General features: G+C 35.1%; 1 protein-coding gene across 1 annotated transcript; it reads right to left on the bottom strand.

Annotated features, from left to right (window-relative positions):
• Positions 1–214: 214 nt before the first annotated feature.
• LOC138700950 (farnesol dehydrogenase-like) lies at positions 215–19,774 on the bottom strand. Its single transcript, XM_069827398.1, has 7 exons — positions 19,721–19,774; positions 17,586–17,738; positions 12,411–12,579; positions 10,935–11,064; positions 10,734–10,857; positions 6,675–6,827; positions 215–369 (listed from the first exon to the last, which is right to left on the bottom strand). Exons 2-7 carry the CDS (start codon positions 17,715–17,717, stop codon positions 328–330), a joined length of 750 nt encoding a protein of 249 aa, XP_069683499.1. The 5' UTR covers positions 17,718–17,738; positions 19,721–19,774; the 3' UTR covers positions 215–327.
• Between the last annotated feature and the right edge of the window lie 2,286 nt (positions 19,775–22,060).

Raw genomic sequence — 22,060 nt, 5'->3', positions numbered from 1 at the left:
AAAAGAGAGAGATCAAGACAAAAAGACAAATAGTGCAACAGGAAAGAAAAGAATGTATAAAAAACAAGTAAGAAAAAAGTAAGAAACTACAAGGTGACTTAATTCTTCGTTTCTAGTAGTCTTCACTTTCCTGAAATTGGCATTAGAATCGGAAATTGGACGCGGGGAAGATTTTAGAAGCGCAAGGAATATGAAATAGGGACACACTAAACAGTTGAATTTCTTATTATGTTAATTTATTGTTACATTGTTTACAAAATATATAATACAATAAGCGTGAAATCTTTAAATGAGGCGAAAATATTTGTGAGTTGTAATGAGAAGACGTCACTCCACCTCTCCCACAGGTTTGATCATAAGCTCGTGTATCTGTAACGATAGAAAAAAAAAACATACAAAACAGTTTCACAAGGCCAGGTTGTCATGGTGATAGTCATTGAAAGTTTAAGGGAGTAAAGTTCTATTTTGTCTTCGAGCAGAGAATTTCTATGAGCACATAAATCTTTTTACTCTCATGTGCTACGCAATATTTTGTACATTACCAATATCTAAACCAGAGAATATAAGACACTTTTAATATTAAAGTAGCTTATAGACCGAATTTTTATAATATGTGAATTGTTTATGAGAGAGTGAGTTTACAAATTTATACTAATAATAAATCTGTAGCCGAAATGTTTCTGGTAATTTTCGATTTTCCAAAAATAATTGGTCCTAACATATATAATTAACCACCCTGAAATCGAAAATCGCTTTTTTGAAATTTTTGTTTGTATGTCTGTCTGTCTGTCTGTCTGTATGTTTGTTACCTTTTCACACGATAATGGCTGAACGGATTTCGATGAAAATTGGAATATAAATCAAGTTCGTTGTAACTTAGATTTTAGGCTATATGGCATTCAAAATACATTATTTAAAAGGGGGGTTATAAGGGGGCCTGAATTAAATAAATCGAAATATCTCGCTTATTATTGATTTTTGTGAAAAATGTTACATATCAAAAGTTTCTTTCAAAATAATTTGCGATAAGTTTTATTCCTTGAAACATTTTGATAGGATTGATATTTAATGAGATAAATGAGTTTTAAAATTAAAATAACTGCCATCTAAGGCCGTGTAATGAATTAAAAAACAAATGACTTCGTCTATAAGGGGCCTTGGACAGCAACAATCGAAAGCTATGAAAGATAGCCTACAGAGAATGTTTCTGTGTTTGTATGAAGTAATATCAGAAGATAATTAACCGATTTGTATAATTAATTATTAATTCATCATTGGAAAGTGTAGTTTCTCTAGATGGACATAATGCTATAATGTTATTACAGTAACTTCTGACATAATATAACATAATATAATATAATATAATATAATATGTAATATTATATAATATAATTTAAGTTATTTGAAGGGTTCAGAACCATAGTGGGCCAAACGCCATTTACTGAATACGTAGAAAACAAGGGTTAAAATTAAGTTATTACCATAATTCAATGGAAACCTATAACAAGTAAAATAAAGTATACACATTAAATCTAAATGATGTCAATCTTCATTAAACTATGGTTGCATGTAATAAAAATTAAGAAACATGTTAAAGGAATTCTCATTGCACCAAATGAGTGTCCCTGGACCAAAATGATCGCATTTTAATTATTTCGATGCAATTTAAATTAAGTAACATATTAAACATTTATCCTTCTATCAAACACGAATGTTCCCTGGATCAAATGTCCTATTTCAATTATGTAATTGCTTTATATTTATTTCTAACGGGTGCAGCGGAGCGCACGGGTACGGCTAGTTTTTTTTTTTTAATAAAGTCATTGTTTGGGTTGCCAAGGACGATGAAATAAGACCAGTTTAGATAGCAGTAATGTGTAAGTGACTTTTATCTTATCTTAGTACCAAAGTGTTGTGTTTATCAAACTGTTAGCAAATGTCAGAAATAACTCATTACTTCAGATGTGAAATAACGTTATGTCAGAAATATTATTTCATCCTCTGGAATGATATTTTATTGACTAGAAACAAATATTTCTTTTATATGCGATCTGTAACTTAGCAATATATCGTGCTAGGACTGAACAAATCATTATGACTAACTAATATTATGAGGGGTGTTTTTTTTTCAACTTCCGATCGTCCCGGTAAACAGCCAATCGAATGGTAGGAGGCGGGGATGCTCGGAGGGCGACTGCGCATCTCCTCCACTTCCAACGTCATTACGCCCAGTGCTGCCAATTCAGCAGTTTTGCCGCTAGATCTAGCGTTTTTCAACATTAGTTTAGTGGGTAAACTTTATTAAATTTGTATTGCTCATATAGGGATTAAGCGGTTTTTTTTAACACTGACAGCGGTAATAGTAATATACATTACAAGAGCGGTATGTTGACGTTTTCATGGTCGAGGAAAAGATTGAAAAAGCGAAACGTAGTTGAGCTTTTTTAATTTACGAGAACTTGAAAACAAACATACCGCTCGTGTATCGTACATTATTTTGTGCGAAGATCGTTTATTACATACTTGAATGACGAATTTCTAATTAGCTGCAATGAAATCTCCATGTTGGTTCCTGTTTAATGTCACCAACTTCGGAACACCAAAATATCTCTCTTCAACATTGTTGCTGTAAAATATTTTCTGTGTTTACTATAGTCCAGCAGGCCGTGATATACGGCTGTCTTTTTTTTTTCCCGCAGTCTATAAATGCGAACTTAAAACAAACGGTAAGGTTATGTAATGATTTATTTTTCATTTTAATATTTTAACAATATTATTTAAATAACATATTGCAGTAATAACATCGGCATCTGGAATCTCGTTGATTTTTTCACGGCTTCCTTAATGTTACTTGTATCAGGAATGCAATAAGTTTCGTGGAGTAGTATACTTTACTTAATTTTTGCAAATATTTAAAAACAATAATTAACACTGAAATTTAGGTGAAATTGCAGTGGTAAGTTTCCAATTTATAATTATTACTATGTTAAACGTCTCTGAAAATAATATGTTAAAAGCCTAAAGCAGTAAAATGAATGTCGCGCTTAAGCGGTAAGAAGAGGGAAATTGTTATGTGTGTTACGTTGGGAATACTGAATGTGGTATTTCACACTTGCCGCGTATTGGTTCTGTGCGGAAGACAAGCAAATACGCACGATCTCGCACAAAATAATCTCTTTTTGCATTGACAATATAGCAATTTAGCGGTTCCTGCACTATATCCTAGCGGTTTTTTTTTAGAATCGAGTTGGCAATACTGATGACGCCATTTTGAGCTGAGTTGCAGGCACGTAAACATGGCTGCTACGATTGATTCTGCCAGGAGCGATTGCTAGTCATGAAAGTTAGGCTTGTTCTTTTATTCATAAGGAAAGATGGGAGGATATAATAATTCATAATTTATAAAAATAATCAGACCCACATAAATGATTTATTTTATAATTATGAAATCATTATGAGTCATGGATCATATTCGCTTATCAGATGTAGAAGTTCGATATGATATAACAAACATGGCCAACAAAACAGTTTATTTAGTTTGTTCGACCCTGCCAACCAATGCACATTGTTGTATTGAGCTGTACTGAACGAGCGCACATATTCTCTATAATGTCTGTCTTCTCTTGAATAGTCCTTCGGGAAAATGGATTTAATAATAAGGTTTCAATAACACACAATTCCGAGCTCATTGCAATACTTCAAATAAATGTTTAAGAATTGCAGCAGCTAACACATGCATTCCGCTCATACAATTACATTGCACTATCAAATCACAGCACATTCCCGCTGTCAATACTGCTCTGTGTAACGTTAAATAGAGCTTCAAACAACACACAACAGAAGCATGTGCGCCTAGGACGGACTAAGGAGGAAGGCACTTGCGCGCGCATCATATTCTCGCTATTTCAACGTCTTTCATGTAGCTCCGAGAAATGAGAAGCGTTGCAATACTTGCGGTGTGCATCCTGCGGATGGTATTACGCCTATACATACATACATATATATGTACATACAAATGGCTTTTAAGGAACCCGAAGGTTCATTGCCGCCCTCACATAAGCCCGCCAGCGGTCCCTATCCTGTGCAAGATTAATCCAGTCTCTATCATCATACCCCACCTCCCTCAAATCCATTTTAATATTATCCTCCCATCTACGTCTCGGCTCCCTAAAGGTCTTTTTCCCTCCGGTCTCCCAACTAACACTCTATATGAATTTCTGGATTCGCCCATACGTGCTACATGCCCTGCCCATCTCAAACGTCTGGATTTAATGTTCCTAATTATGTCAGGTGAAGAATACAATGCGTGCAGTTCTGTGTTGTGTAACTTTCTCCATTCTCCTGTAACGTCATCCCGCTTAGCCCCAAATATTTTCCTCAGCACCTTATTCTCAAACACCCTTAACCTATGTTCCTCTCTCAGAGTGACAGTCCAAGTTTCACAACCATACAGAACAACCGGTAATATAACTGTTTTATAAATTCTAACTTTCAGATTTTTGGACAGCAGACTGGATGATAAGAGCTTCTCAACCGAATAATAACACGCATTTCCCATATTTATTCTGCGTTATTACGCCTATACAGTATTCCAAAAATCAAAATAAATTTTAATGTACGTAATCCCATTTTGAGAAATACAGCAAGCATAGCATGCCCTGAGAAATCGCCCCTGGATTCTGCCGTCAAATGCGAGTAACGTAGTGTAATTTGGTTTCTTCAAGCGGAAGGGAATAGTGCAGCGGAAATTCATCGAAGAATGAGCCGAGTATACGGTGAAAACTTCATAAGTGATGGTAATTTAAAGAAGGCCGAACCGATGTTCAAGATGAAGGGGGGGGGGGACGAGGACGAAAATGTGGTACTTAACCCAAAAGGAGTGCTTTCTTGGATGCCTATCTTCTGGAAAACTTGGGATTGTCCCAGACGATTTTTTCCTTTCTTATATAGTTCATTTCCACATTGGTTTTGGCTGTTAAATCCGTTAAAAATGTGTTTAATTATTGAATAAACTCGTTATTAATACACGAATGGTAGCAAATTACGAAATTTGTTGCTATCATGTGAAATATATTATATAAAATTGTCAAAATTGGTAAAATTATGTTAAACTAGCCGTACCCGTGCGCTCCGCTGCACCCGTTAGAAATAAATATAAAGTAATTACATAATTAAAATAGGACGGTTGATCCAGGGAATATTCGTGTTTGATAGAAGGATAAATCATTTAATATGTTACTTAATTTAAATTGCATCTAAATAATTAAAATGCGATCATTTTGGTCCAGAGACTACTCATTTGGTGCAATGACAATTCTTTTAATATGTTTCTTAATTTTTATTACATGCAACCATAGTTTAATCAAGATTGACATCATTTAGATTTAATGTGTATACTTTATTTTACTTGTTATAGGTTTCCATTGAATTATGGTGATAACTTAATTTTAACCCTTGTTTTCTACGTATTCAGTAAATGGCGCTTGGCCCACTATGGTTCTGAACCCTTCAAATAACTTAAATTATATTATATATTATATTATATTATATTATATTATATTATATTATATTATATTATATTATATTATATTATATTATATTACATTATATTATATTATATTATATCAGAAGTTACTGTAATAACATTAGAGCATTATGTCCATCTAGAGAAACTACACTTTCCAATGGTGAAATAATTAATTATACAAATCGGTTAATTTAGCTTCCGATATTACTTTATACAAACACGGAAACATTCTCTGTAGGCTATCTTTCATAGCTTTCGGTTGTTGCTGTCCAAGGCTTCTTATAGACGAAGTCATTTGTTTTTCAATTCATTATTCGGCCTTAGATGGCAGTTATTTTAATTTTAAAACTCATTTATCTCATTAAATATCAGTCCTATCAAAATTTTTCAAGGAATAAAACGTATCGGAAATGATTTTTAAAGAAAGTTTTGTTATGTAATATTTTTCACAAAAATCAATAATAAGCGAGATATTTCGATTTATTTAATTCAGGCTCCCTTATAACCCCCCCCTTTTAAATAAAGTATTTTGAATGCCATATAGCCTAAAATCTAAGTTACAACAAACTTAATTTATATTCCAATTTTCATCGAAATCTGTTCAGCCATTATCGTGTGAAAAGGTAGTAAACATACAGACAGATTGACATACATACAAACAAAAATTTAAAAAAAGCGATTTTCGGTTTCAGGGTGGTTAGTTATATATAGTTTTTGGAAAATCGAAAATTACCAGAAAAATTTCGGCTACAGATTTATTATTAGTATAGATTAAATATAAAATAGATAATACTCCTGATGTGATAATTCATTGATATTGTCGACCTGGTTGGCGAGTTGGTATAGCGCTGGCCTTCTATATTCAAGGTTGCCGGTTCGATCCCGAGCCAGGTCAATGGCATTTAAGTGGGCTTAAATGCGACAGGCTCATGTCAGTAAATTTACTGGCATGTAAAAGAACTCCTGCGGGACAAAATTCCGGCACATCCGGCGACGCTGATATAACCTCTGCAGTTGCGAGCGTCGTTAAATAAAACATAACATTTAACATCATTGATATTTCTATTTTCTGAGTATCTGTATGGTTTAGAATAGATTATCTATTTACACAGAAAACCTAGCTCTAAACAATGCTCTAGGAGCCCACCTGTACGTGTGGCGGCACTCCCAGGACATAGAGGACGGCATCAGCGACGTCCTCAGAAGCTAAGAACGGCATGTCCTTGAACTTTTCCATCATCTCTGGCGTGATTCCTGAAGCTTCGCCTATTTCAGTTGTCACAGCTCCAGGACTGACGCTCTGAAACAAAGAACGCTTGTTATGGCAGGACTGCTTGTATAAAGTACCGTCAGACGATCTAGACGGGCTTAGAACCTCGTACTGCGTAGAAGGAAGAAAGGTAGAGATGTTAAGAAACGGTGGAAAGATGAGAATGAATGAGGAATAGAGTTATACTGGGTGTTAAAAAGAATTTAATATGTTGAGTGTTCGTAGTATTCATCGAAATAAGACAAAACATCTATAAACATGTGTCCCAAAATTAATATGTTCCGAGATATGAGTAGGGTACAGGTGCCTAATTCCGTGATACCCCTAGTCCCGTGATAAAATTTCAATTGAATGCCATGGAGTTGAGGTCTCTCACTTATAAGTTTGTGAAATATTGTAGATTATAATCAGCTGAATCAATGTGCATGATTATTTAAACATTATGAGACAATAACAATGCTACAGGATTTTTTTTTTTTTAGATTTTTAGATTTTATTTCATAATAACATATACATAAAAACGTTACATTAAAATACCCCGAAAGAGCAAAGCTCGTGTTCGGGGACAGTTCCGTTACATAGATACACATACTTTGTACACAAAATACTTAAGAAAAAGCTCACATAAAGATGATAATAAAATTAGTAAATAATAATACTAGTAATAACTGAGTGAAAAAAGAGACGATGTTTAGATTGATGGATTAATATTAAATTATTATTAGTAGTATAATTAGTGCAGGTCACGTTGATATAGTAACCAAGATAAAATAGAAAAATACACTTAGGATAGAAATAAACTTGTTTTACAATACATGGTACATAATATATATACTGGGAAGTCTGTCATATAAATTTTTTTATTCTGGATCTGAAAATTTCATTGCTTAAAGTAGTCAATTCTGGATGAAATTTTATTATCGAATTATATAGATGTGAACCATAATTTGTACTGTGTAGTAAAGCAGCAGATGTGAAATATTTAGGTTCAACTAATTTAAGAATTTCATTTCGTCTTGTATTATGAGCATGTGGCTGAGCTACAAATTTCATTCTATTTTTATGATAGAATTTCATTAAAGAGTATTTGTAAATTTGGTCGATTCTAAAAACATTCAATTCGGAATGGATCAAATTTGTTGGATAATCCAGTCGCCTTTTCAAACAAATTTTGATTATACGTTTTTGTAACATAATTAGAGGAAAAAGAGCTTTCTCATTTTCAGATTTATTTTCATATTTCTCCTTCCTGGTTCACTCGACCAGTGATGTCAAAGCTAAATTGTGAAAATTAATGTCTGTGAAAGAAAACAGTTCGTGGAAATAATGATAGAAATAACTTATAGAAAACATCAAGTATGATTATAATAAAATAATAGAGCATATATTTAACTTAATTATTGCTGTTGTTAGGAATATAAATAATGTGAAATAATTGTGTTATAATTAAATTTGTCCACACATGTGGAGTAACGACTAGCGCGTCTGGCCGCGAAACCAAGTGGCCCGGGTTCGATTCGATGGGGAAAAGTTACATGGTTGAGGTTTTTTCGGGGTTTTCCCTCAACCCAATATGAGCAAATGCTGGGTAACTTTCGGTGCTGGACCCCGGACTCATTTCACCGGCATTACCATCTTCATCTCATTCAGACGCTAAATAACCTAAAATGTTGATAAAGCGTCGTAAAATAATTTCATTTTTGTTTTGGTTTTCCGATAAGCTCACTATAATGTAATAAGTTTCGATTTGAGCATCTATGCTTATCTTATGTTGCAATTGTGAATACAATAAATGTAACATTCAGAATTGCAGCATAAGATAAGCATAGATGGTCAAATCGAAACTTATTACATTGTCGTAAAATAACCTACTGAAATAAAAAATAAGTAATTAAATTTATTAAAATATAATTTTGTATTGAATTTAACTTCCAATTTATTTTGTTCATAATATATCAATATGTATTATGCATTCCTGTAGTTACACAAGTATTTCCTATGAAATTTGTCACGTAGGCTTTTTTCTATGTTGTAATTTTTTGCTTAATCCGTATTAAAACAATGTACCAAGACTTTAATGTATTTTTCCAAATACACGTTTGTTTTCTGAGCTATTAATGAGGATTATTTTAGTATCACGGAATTAGGATATCACTCACGGAATTAGGAAACCACTATCACGGAATTTGGATCCCTGTCACGGATTTAGGGGCCACTGTATAACAATGAAGAATCATATATTATATACCAAACTTGTGAAACTGTTGACACTGAATGTTGTAAAAACTGTAGTTAAAGGTCCAAATAACGTTATTTAGGTATTACTTGAAAATTTTTAGTACAATTTTGGCATAAATATAGACTTTATTAAATATGTCACTTAATTAGGCAACCTTGGTATTCCCAAGAAACTAGTTCGATTAATTAAAATGTGTCTCAGTGAAACAAACAGCAGAGTCCGTATAGGTCAGTTTCTATCTGATGCTTTTCCAATTCACTGCGGGCTAAAGCAGGGAGATGCACTATCACCTTTACTTTTTAACTTTGCTTTAGAATATGCCATTAGGAAAGTTCAGGATAACAGAGAGGGTTTGGAATTGAACGGGTTACATCAGCTTCTTGTCTATGCGGATGAGGTGAATATGTTAGGAGAAAATCCACAAACGATTAGGGAAAACACGGAAATTTTACTTGAAGCAAGTAAAGCGATCGGTTTGGAAGTAAATCCGAAAAGACAAAATATATGATTATGTCTCGTGACCAGAATATTGTACGAAATGGAAATATAAAGATTGGATATTTACCCTTCGAAGGGGTTGAAAAATTCAAATATCTTGGAGCAACAGTAACAAATATAAATGACATTCGGGAGGAAATTAAACGCAGATTAAATATGGGAAATGCCTGTTATTATTGGGTTGAGAAGCTGTATCATCTAGTCTGCTGTCAAAAAATCTGAAAGTTAGAATTTATAAAACCGTTATATTACCGGTTATTCTGTATGGTTGTGAAACTTGGACTCTCACTCTGAGAGAGGAACATAGGTTAAGGGTGTTTGAGAATAAGGTGCTTAGGAAAATATTTGGGGCTAAGCGGGATGAAGTTACAGGAGAATGGAGAAAGTTACACAACACAGAACTGCACGCATTGTATTCTTCACCTGACATAGTTAGGAACATTAAATCCAGACGTTTGAGATGGACAGGGCATGTAGCACGTATGGGCGAATCCAGAAATGCATATAGAGTGTTAGTTGGGAGACCGGAGGGAAAAAGACCTTTGGGGAGGCCGAGGCGTAGATGGGAGGATAATATTAAAATAGATTTGAGGGAGGTGGGATATGATGATAGAGACTGGATTAATCTTGCACAGGATAGGGACCGATGGCGGGCTTATGTGAGGGCGGCAATGAACCTTCGGGTTCCTTAAAAGCCATTTGTAAGTATTAGGCAACCTTACCCTACTTGTTCATCAACATTACAAGATGTGCTCAGTGTGATTTCTATTAAAAAAAAAGAACATTCAATATTCTGAGAAATGGTAATGTTCAGCTAATCAAGGAAAGATGAAAAATATATAACTTATAATTGCTTACTTATATTTATGTGAAATAGATTCTTTGGTGGCCATTTTACGTGTAAGTCATTATATTAAAAAATAAAAATAATGACTTATAACTTAAAAGTTATAAGGGAAGAATGATGACGTGCTAATCACAGAAGCATATACAGTATATCAGAAGTAGAATGGAAAGTTAAGGTAATAGAGAGGAAAGACGAATGTAAGCGTCCATAATGGAAGTACAGGAGACATGTCAAAAGGCACGCATTTGGAAGACAGAATTAATCCCTGTTGGTTACATTCAAAAGGTCTCGCAGCGGTGACTTAAAGGAAATTGGACTATTTTAATGCAATCATGTTTCAAGATATACTCACAGTGACTCTTATCTTTGACTTCTGGTTCACCAGCTCACGACGAAGACCTTCTGTAAGAGCTGTGACGGCGTGTTTGGAGGAAGAATACATTGCGACTGGATCTATCATCTTATGACCTGTAATACTGAAAGAAGTGACCTCATTAGCTGTTGTCTTCTAAGCATGTAAATAACTGCACATAAGTGCAGACACGTCACTAACCTGTTGATGTGTATGATGTGGCCGTCGTCCACGCCTTTCTCCTTCATGGACTGCAGAGCCTCTTTGGTGCACATGCTGAGGGCCAGGACGTTGAGGTCGTATATCTTCCTCCAGTTCTCCACGGGGCCACCTAGTGAACACATTCATATTAACGGACCTATCTAATAGTTGGCCTACGGAATCGCTATTAAGTTCATTTCATGTGCATTATTAATTAGAACTGAAGCTGAGAACGAGTCTTATGTGGCGTTAATACAATCTATGTTAACTGTGTGTGTTGCTAGGTTACTAATTCGTGATAATGCTAAATGTGACATAAGCAAATCGCTATTAAGTTATTTTAGGTTGACTGTTAATACTTATCATATAATATTTTGTCGTGATAAGACGTTTTTGGCCAAGGACATATTATAATTTAACGATCAGAGGGATATTTCATATTCTTGTGCCCAAAAACGCTAAAATTATGGGCGTCACAGATACACAATTTTATACAACATCGTAAAAGCTAGAAAATAAAAATAATGGATCTCAAAGTAGTAGAAGAAGAAATCTCCTGTCTAGCTGAAAATGGGTCAACGAGACGAGTAGATATTTTAGCGTACAATGCTGACACTAAACAGGGCATCATTGTGGACCCCACGATACGTTTTGAAGTAGAATGTCATCAGTCAGCCGAGGTCCACCTTGAGAAGAAGTCAAGTATTTCAAGCTGAAATATGCCTTAATTCACGTTGAGGTATTCGGCTTGCTCATAGGTGCTCGAGGGACTATACCAGCTTTTTTTCGAATAATTTCGTCGGCAGTTTGCTCTGCCAACATCTCTGAGGGATGATATTGTGATAATTGTGTTAAAAAAATCCTGCCAAATCCTAATTAATCACATCGTGCCACATTAATAGCAATTGTAATTTTTCACGCCCTTTTGTTTGTTTCTCTTCTTTAAAATTTAATATCTATGTTTACATATTATGTATAATAAATTTTTTTGAGGAGATACTGAGTCCGTAAGGGATAACCTCAATGGGTGGCAGGTTACTATTATTATTATTATTATTAGAAATTCAAGTGAGGTTATTTAAATTGTTGATGCTATGATACCAATTTGTGCTGAAAGAAGTTCATTTTTTGTACTTTATGAATAATTTCATGTATAAATCACGAGATTTTACTGCAGAAAATTGATGAGTTTATTCACCGATAAGCGGGCTGATGTTTTCATATGTCGGTTTTAAAATGACGCCTTAATATTCGAAACCTGTTTCTAGATGTACTGATACTGTATTATGTGAGTATTATAATACAAGATATGACAAAACTGTTTTAAGAAAATCCTGCTAAACTCATATCGTAACTTATTTATTATTATTTAATGTTAGTCTGGATTCAGTTTCGTTGGAGTTGCTAAATGGTATTACATTTTGTACAATTGTGTAATTACACAATCTTTCCCTTTGCTTTCCTAGTGTGAAATACCTGACAACGTGTTAACAGAGGCAACTCCAGCATTGTTGACCAGAATGTCAGTTCCTTCAAGGTTATCCTTGACCCACTTGAATGCCTTCTTAACTTCTTCCTCTTTGGTGACGTCGCACTTAATTGGGTACAGCTTCCCTGGGGCTGACTTCAAGGTCGTCGCCATCTCCTGCGTAATACAGAATGCAGTAAAGGTTTGCTCTGTAGCATATCCTGCATGCAGAATGCTGCTGCGAGATATTTTTATGTAGGCATTAAACGATCATTTCGTTTTCATTGCAACTGCTTTTCTTTACTTTACAATGCGACATTTTTCTCTAAACTATTCGGCACTCCCCTGGGTTCATGCGTGCATTGAAGCAGGGAGAGGATATTTTGAGCATTTGCTGTAAATTGAGACTAAAACTTTGTAAATGTACCATATCATTTGGATTTAAATATCATTATTTTTCCTTGTGTTTGAATAAATCATCAACTAGTCATTTCCGAACATCCGTTTATGACATTTATTTCTTGTTTTGGTTTGGTGTGGAGAACTCGATCCCTGAGTTTGTACCAATACTTTTGTTACGCCCTGTATATTGATTAATTTCGAAAATGACCATCTTGTGCGAATGTAAATTAAAACTATTTATGCAGAAAAGACGAGAATTTAATCTTGAAACACCTGTGGCTTTCGTCGATTATGTGAAAGCTTTTGATGCAATTAATGTAAATTTATTTATTTATTTATGTATTTATTTATTTTTACTAGCAGAGTTAAGGGAGTTAGACCTTGTATTCCACTCAGTGAGTATAAGGGAACGTAGCAAATATAAAAATAATACCTATATATAATTTATTTCAAGAAATAGTCTGCCCAGGCATCCTGGGTTGCCAAAAACACAGAATAACACACATATAAGAATAGTAACGATTACAGTAAGATAGATGAGTCAAATTGAAATGTGAACTAGGAGCTTAATTTTAAGAAATAATAAATTTGTACATATATATGTAACAATCACACACTAACGAATAGAAAAGGGGGGGGGTATTATGATATTCCGTATAAATGATTTTTCAGAATTGCCACAGACCCTTTAATGGTTGAAGTAATTATTTTTGGAATGATGTCATGGATTCCAAATGTTTTGATAGTGTTTACAGTTGATCGTGGGATGGTGCCCCTCGCTCCGATCATTAAACCATGTACTTCCCAGGTGCCTTCCATCTGATATTTTTCTCGAAAATACGGAATAGTAGGCTCATAAATTTGTTGTTTTTCTTTGTTGACCTCGGATGGTTGGGTCTGGCTCATCTCAAATCTAACAGTTGGGTCCAGTATAAAGCCTTTACTATTAGTCTTGTCTAGAGCCACGATGTAGTAATAATAATAATAATAATAATAATAATAATAATAATAATAATAATAATAATAATGGCAAAATGGAAACAATTTTAGTTAAACCATTACAATCACAATTTAGTTTTAAATAAGCCAATTTGAATCAATTGAATGATTAAAATAATGAAAAAATATATGAGGCTATCAAGTGCAAAACTCGCCTTATCCAAAAAATTAGTTACATATGGGATGCTGTTGTTCTCGCAGCTCTCTATCCACTGATATAGTCGGTTTGTGCATATCTTGTCTAATTCCTCTTCCATAGAGCTCAGAAAACTACTATAAAATGCAAACTGTCCATATCCATAACGGTTTTTCCTCATTTCTGACTAATTACTTTACCTGGATAAGGCGAGTTTTGCATTTGATAGCCTCATATATTAAAAATAGAAATCATATTTTACAATGTACGTACTACTGGGTGTTCATTTCAAAGTCTGTCATGACGTCACTGTTCTTGGGTCACAGATTTGAAGCGAGTTTCAGCTTATAAGTTAGAGAAGTTGCCTATTATTTAAGGCGTTCTTCAATCTGAACTTGAGAACGTGTACGGTATAACTTGAACGTCGTAGCAACAGATGGCGGTCTGTACGGTCTGTGTGCTACCATAACCTCTTTCGAACTGTGTTTTGCGCCGGCAAGTCGTACGCAGGGTATTTGTTATCATCGGTTGCGTACGGTAACATTCCACAACACAAATCAAATGCTCCGTGTCCATGTTGACCGTCGAAGTTAATGTCAACAAATACGTAAGTAAACGTCTTAACCCTCTCCCCATATCCCGACAGTACGTATTTCCAAACAGTTCACATTCCTGCCACTACCGGCGTCACCGTACGTATCGGTACGTACTCTTCAGAATGAACGCCGAACTTGCTAGGCAACTTCTCTACCTCATAGGTTATACACCTCTGCGGAAGTGTAGGAAGATTGAATTCTCTAGGCTCATCGGCTAGCCACATGACGGCATACAGCGAGCCATGACACACTTTGAACTGAACACCCAGTATATTATTATTTGAAATACTATGAAATGATGGAATCCCCAGTCAATTATTATTACTAGACTTCATTGAATTGCCACACGCAGCATGCAATCAGGTTGCCGATGTATGGTAGTATAGAACAGATGAGCGACCTCCCGGTCTCGTAGTATAAGCAGTTCATGTTAAGAGTTGTAACCGGTCCAAATAGATAGAGCAGCTACAGTTAATGTATACCTATGTAAGCACTTGTTTTTGCATTTCTGTGGTTGGAATAGTCAAAGCTTAACATTTGTTCAGTGCAGACAAGAATTCAATCAAACATACTACAATGAGAGTGTTGCTGTTCGAAACAATTCCCCCTGGAATACCCTTACCCCCGCAGCCAATCTTGACCCGTTAGGAAACGTGGTTGGATGCTGTTAATTATTATGCAGAATATTACGGCAAAATAATGGAGGTAATTGATGCATTGGATAGCACAGACAATTCCGCTGTTGCAGCTGTAAAGTCATTGTCTTCTGAACAGCTATTGGAAGATATTCTGTTCATTGATTCTAATTTTAAAATCGTGTCCAAAAGCATCATCCTGTTAGAATCGTCTACACTACAACTCTCAGAAGCCCTTAATATAGTGGATAAAGTATCACAAACCGTTATCCAAAATAACAATTCATTAATTTCAGAAAAAGTGAAATGTAAGTTGAGAAACGTTATTGCTAAAAATTCTGCCTATTCACAACTTCGTATTATAAATGATGTACTACCAGGTCACGACAAAAGTCTGAAGTTGGTGTACTAAAAAGTAGTGACTTTCCGTTCTTCAAATATGCACCTATTACATCGTGTGATGTTGAACGTACATTTTCCCAAAATAAAAACTGTTTAAGTGACCATCGGAGGATGTTACTTTGCAGTCGCTCAAAATGTACGTAACTCTTCACTTCAGTGCACAAATTCAATGATGATGTGAGTATATTACATTAAATTTTAAGAGTTAATATATCTCACTATAAAATAATTGTGTATTTACATGTTTAGACATATCCTACTTCAATGATCATTCATTATATTTCTTGAGTGCAGGATACAGGTTTTATTGTAACCGCAGTATACTGCTCAGTGTTTACATCAGAGGCATACTCCATCCGTTGCACGTCCCCTTCTGATACAGTCTATACCGCGTGCACAGTAAACCTTACGATTCTCTTGGCAACTTCATGAAGTCTAATTATTACCAATATTTAATATCTAGAAAGAATCTAATTTAAGTTAGTATAGGACTGGAAAATCTCCTTGATCATAATTTGTTGAATAAAATGATAAATCGATGGCGATCCATTGCTCCTGGTTCAATAAGAATTACCGTGAATTTAAATATTGTGACAGCTGCAACGGGGTTCGAACACGCGTCCGACAGGGCGCGCGGCAGACGAAACGCTGGTACGGGGAGCATCTGCATGCTGAAGGGCAGAGGCGGTGTACTACTGCGACGCGCGAGGGGAGGCTGCGCGCGCAGCTGCTACTTGCGGAGTGAAGGGGGGGCGGACCCTCCCGAATCGTCTAGAGGAGTCCGTCGAAGTGGAGATATCCAGATAATTCGAGAGAACACCCATAGAAATTTCTCGTAACTATGGTTTAGCTATAAAAGAAGAAACGCGAGCGAACTTGAGCAGTTTCAGTTTCAGTGTGATTCATGATTAGTTCAGTCAGTAAGCCAGTGAACAGAGCAAGCCAGCCAGTCTTGTGTACCGGAGTTCGACTTGAGTGTGCGTCCGCAACTGTGTCAGCATCCGAAGGCCTGAGTTCGAGTGCAGTGGACCGCAGTTGGAGGGACCTGAGTTCGAGTACAGTGGACTGTCTCTGAAGTTCTGTGGTTCGAGATACTGTGAACTCGAGTGACTGAGCTAGAAGAACTGTGCACTGAGAACTGACAGTTCTGTGTTGTAAATAGTGCTTTGTAAATATTAGTTAAGATTAACAGTTCATTGTTGTTCGTAATAATCCAAGTAAATTGTCATTGTCGTCTGTGGAGTGCAATAACGAATACTGTGTTGAGTGCAAATCCTATTGTTGACGAGAGCGTTTAAGGTGAATTGTAGAAGGAATTATTGTTGAGATAATAAAGTTACATTGTTGTCTAGTATAAAACGTTACAATATTAATACTTTAATATTTGCAGATGACCAGCTCATTGTAAAACATTCTGAAGATGCATTACAAAGAAGCACACATAATTTATACAAATTTTTGAAAACAATTTAACTTTGCAAATTTCAACTCAAAAGACAAAAACTTATGTCCTTCATGGGAAAAGATCCAATACGAAGTAAAATTTATGTTTATAATATAGTGATTTAACAAGTCTACAATTTTACATTTCTTGGGTATAACATTTCATATCATGGTTAAAAGGGCTTAAATTCAAAATTGATAAATGTGAATAGAGCTTCAAACCAAACGTAGTTTAAAAAAATACAGATACAGTACTTTCATATGGCAGTAAAGCCTGATCCATTTGTAAAGAAGATGGAAGAAAGATTAAGGCAGTGGAGATGAGATTTACAGTAGTCCACACTTGTTAGATCCAAAATGGAATATAGATTTTTAGAAGAAATACCAGTGCAACCTATTTTGGAATAAATTCAAAATTATCGTAATAATTCAACACTTGTTTTGAGGATGTCTCTCTCCAGGGTTCCTCTGCAACTACTACTTTAACGACTGCGAGGGAAAAGAAGTTTGGGTAGGCTTTTGAAGAGCTGGGACGAGACTGCAATACTTGGGTGAAATATGAAATCTTACCTGCACTCTCTCCACCCTACGCGCCAGTCCGACGACTTTCAGTCCTTTCTTGACCAGTTCCTGGGCGATGGCTGCTCCTATACCGGCACTGGCCCCCGTCACCACGGCAACGCGTCCTGACCAACGTTCCATTTCTTATTTATTTAACAGTATCTGTAAATTGAATAGAGATAGGCTTCGATATTATACAAAGAGCGTAGATACTCAAATTTAATTTATAAGTTGTGTTTATTTAGGTAGAAGTACGAAATAAATTTTGCACACACTATGTTCATATAGCTGTAATTATTTGGTACATTGCTTTGCTGTTTACGAAAATAGATATTAGAATGGAACTAGATACTGATATGTGTTAGTCCTTTAAGGCCGTATTCATAGACATTCTTAGCGCGGGCTTCCGGTGGATGATCAGCGAACTAACGTTTTTCGTATTCATAAGCCAGTGTTAGCCATGTGATATGATATGAATCCCGTACAACTTGATGAATTTTTGGCTAAACCCCCGGGCCTTATTAGCACTGTAATAACTTTATCATCCTCGTATTTCTCAGTATGCCTATTGGTCCATAAAATGTATACAGGGTGATTCACGGGGGCCACTTACGGAGTTTATTTCTGAACACATTCTAATCAAAAACTGCCATATAAACATTTGTCTTACACTCAATATTTTCAGAGTTACACTAATTTGAAGTTGTTAAAAATACTTTTTTTCTTTAGTTTTAAGGGTAAAAGAATATTACAATTAGATAATAAATTGACTATTATTCTGAAGCCAAAAATGTGTTCTTAATTCCTTAGTAGCTTTGTACAGAATTTTCTTCCGCTTAACACAATTGTTTCAGATCTCACTACTTCTAGCAGCTTGATTCTTTACAGTTCAATTTTTCATCCTAATGTACAGTCTTAAAGAAAGTACAAGAATGACTTGATTTATAACAATAATAATTGTTGTGATAAATGTGTACGAAAAATGTTATTTTGTAGTTGAACATTGAAAAAAATTTCTGTACGAAACAACTATGGAGTTCACAACAAACTTTTAGCTTCAGAATACTATCTAATTAAATAAATTTTTTTTAGTTATGAATAGTTAATCCTCTAATTGTAAAATTCAACATCATTAATGTAAAAGTCCAGAGTTGAGAAGGTGCAATAAGAAACTAAGAGAAATCTCAAGTTATTTTACATATGAATATCCATTACGAACTGTTTTTAAGAGTGGAGCAACAGTGCAGATCAAAATACAGTGAAACTTCCCTTAACGGACACTTCCCAATAGCGGACTCCTCTCAATAGCGGACATTTTAAAATTCCCCTCAAAATAACATTGGCCCTTATGATAAAATTCTTCCAAATAGCGGACATTCTTAATAACGGACACGGACACTGAAATGTATCGCCCAACAACAATTAAAACTTCCAAATAACGGACAGCGTGAAAGAAAAAAAGAAAAAGACGGTTGTAAATTAAACGGAATTGTAACGGAATTCTTTGCAACAATCATTATCGTGCATTTGAACGTTCTTGTACTTCATTGAAGGTAAGCAGCACAGTTGTTAGTTGTGATACTGTACGTGAGCAGTCCGTGCTTTCTTAGTTTGTTAAGTTGAGTGTTCGGAAGTACAGTCACATTAAAAATGTCACAAAAACGTAAACGTTTGTCACTAAAAGAGAAAGTGGATATTGTAAAGCATAGTGAGAAGGAGAAATTAAGTGTTCGTGAGCTGGCCACAAAGTTTAATGTGGGAAAAACTCAGGTTAGTGAAATTTTTAAAAACAAGGATGTTGTTTTAAAATCATGCACTGAGAATGCAATTCTAGATTTCTTTGTGTAAGGTGAAGTGGTAGAGTGACTGATGTTTATTTCATTTACAAAGCATTCACTGGTACGATTTCTCTCTGGATGAATACTGTACACAATCTGTCTACTGTACTGTACTGTAAAATATAGTGTTGAATATGTATGAGAAATTTTAATGTACTGTATACATACTAACGGTTTTCTAAATAGCGGACACTTCTCAATAACGGACATTTAATTTTTCCCCGGCGGTGTCCGCTATTGGGAAGTTTTCATTGTATTTGCACCGCACTGTGTTATCGTGTAGTGTACGGAGTTCAGATGACTCACCTTGCTGCTTGACTACAATACGTGCTGCTCCAGCGGATGCCAATTTCAGACTACAGGTATACGCTATTGTAATCTTATTTATATAATGACACGAAAATTTGCTTTGTAATGTGGCCAGAGTTATTGCGTGGTCATTCCGATTACACAAACTTTCGTGAATTCAAGTAGACAAATCTAAAATAATTATAAATAGATCTGAAACTTTGCGAGAACATTCGAAATTACTCGCAATACTCAGACTTCGTGGTGACACATACCTTCTTATTCTTCGTTTTTCTCGAAATAGTTTCTCGTTTTTGCGTATGGTAGATCTATTCTTCATAGTATCGTCCATTCATACTGTTCCGCCCAGTGGACAGATCCTTCACACCAAACCCAACATTCTCCAGCCTTTCCTATTTTCCACTTTACGCTTAGTGTCTGCATAAGATCCATGTATCTTAATGTCGTCTATCATGCCTGTCATATCTCATAGATAGGAAACAGAAAGTCGAAATCAATACAACTATGAAATCTGCCTCGGCATGGGGGGAACTATTAATAATGGAATTCCGCAAGGATCAATATTAGGTCCCCTACTTTTTCTAGTGTTCATAAATGATCTTGCCCCCCTAATAAAAGATGTAGGTCATCCCATATTATTTGCAGATGACACAAGTATAGTAATTACAGCCAATAACTCCAACACATTCCAATCTTCAACAGAGGAAATTCTCTTCAAAATATGTGACTGGTTCTCAGTCAATAAATTAGTATTGAATTGTAACAAAACTAACATAATTCAATTTAAATCCTGTCCAAATTCAACCTCGCAAATTTCTAGCGCAATAATTAATAGATCCCTATTAGAAACAACAACAACAAAATTTCTTGGCTTAAAAATAGATAATGTGTTAAATTGGAAAAATCATATTAAAAAAATTACCCCCAAACTAAATTCAGCATGTTTTGCTATTAGATCTATGCAAAAGATAGTAAATATCAATACCTCAAAAACAATATAGGCTACTTTGCATACTTCCACTCGGTAATGAGTTTTGGAATAATATTCCGGGGAAATTCCATAGATAGTAACAATATACTCATATTCAAAAAGAGTAATTAGAATAATAGTAGTTGCCAAATCTAGGGAATCTTGTAGGACTATTTAAAAAAAACTACAAATAATGTCCATGGCTTGTCAGTATATCTTTTCATTAATAATCTTCCTCTTATGTAATCGTGAAAATACACGTCAAAAAAATGACTTTCATACTCCATCGGCAAGTCTATCGTGCTATCAAAGAGGAGTGCGTTATATGGCAGTAAATATTTTTAATAGCCTCCCTATCGATATAAAAAATGAAACTCAAAACATAAGATTATTTAGGGCCAAATTAAAGAAGTACCTAATTTCTCACGCCTTCTATTCTGTAGGTGAATTCATGACATTCAATAACGCTTCATGAAATTGATACTAAAACTTTGTGTTGTACTAGTAGACTATATTGTAAATCTCGTCTGTATATATTTCATCTAGACTGTGACTATAAATTAAGACTTTATAATAGTATTAAGTTTTTTGACTTGTTACATATTCTAGCTGTGAAGTAATGTATCAATACCATGGAATGTTAATAAATACAATACAATACAATCGCCTGAAATCTTCTCCTGCTCCGAACTTTTCTCCCGTTGATATTCCTTCCAGAACATCAGTAATACGATCTAATTCACTACTTGCAAGAAAGTTCGCCGTTGTTCCTCTTATTATTACGCCCCTATTAAGCGCACTGTGTAGGCCTACCCTGGCCCTTTCATTTATATTAACAATTGTATTCACATGTTTACACATCCAGCAACATGGCGGACTGCGCCTCGCATTCCGAATACTCGGCAAGTCATCCCGCCTAGTATCACTTTTTCTTCCAAGATTGCCTCATTTCAAACAGTAGGGTAAAGTTGCCTAATGCCGTGATACCCCAAATCCCGTGATACTTTTTTTAAACTGAATGCCAGTGAAAGCTTTGCCGTTCGATCATAGCGCCAGACATCTTTCTCGAAAGAGTGCATCTTTCACCTGCTTTTAAGACATCGGTGAATTTCATAGCAAGATATACGAGAACAATCCCGTGATAGTCAGTGAAAAAAAGTATCACGGCATTCGGCAACTTTACCCTACCATAGAGATGGTGCTTGTTTCGAGATGGGAATTTTAAGGGTCGAAGTGAATTGAAACAAAATCCGAGATTTACAAAACTACGTACGATAATATATTGTTGTGAACACAAAGTTAAGTGTTATCCGAGATAATGTTATTAACCTTACTTACTTACTGGCTTTTAAGGAACCCGGAGGTTC

Source organism: Periplaneta americana, chromosome 6 (genome assembly GCF_040183065.1).
Source record: "Periplaneta americana isolate PAMFEO1 chromosome 6, P.americana_PAMFEO1_priV1, whole genome shotgun sequence".
Lineage (NCBI taxonomy): Eukaryota > Metazoa > Arthropoda > Insecta > Blattodea > Blattidae > Periplaneta > Periplaneta americana.
Note: the sequence above shows the minus strand (reverse complement) of the source record. Positions and strands in the feature narration are given on the sequence as shown.

What these genes read in the sequence shown, in the direction of transcription:
- LOC138700950 (XM_069827398.1), bottom strand. Translation starts at nt 17,717, where the DNA reads ATGGAACGTTGGTCAGGACGCGTTGCCGTGGTGACGGGGGCCAGTGCC. An exon ending in GTAGGGTGGAGAGAGTGCAG is followed by an intron (nt 12,580 to 17,585) that starts GTAAGATTTCAT and finishes TGTATTACGCAG; the next exon opens with GAGATGGCGACGACCTTGAA. An exon ending in CTCTGTTAACACGTTGTCAG is followed by an intron (nt 11,065 to 12,410) that starts GTATTTCACACT and finishes TGTGTTCACTAG; the next exon opens with GTGGCCCCGTGGAGAACTGG.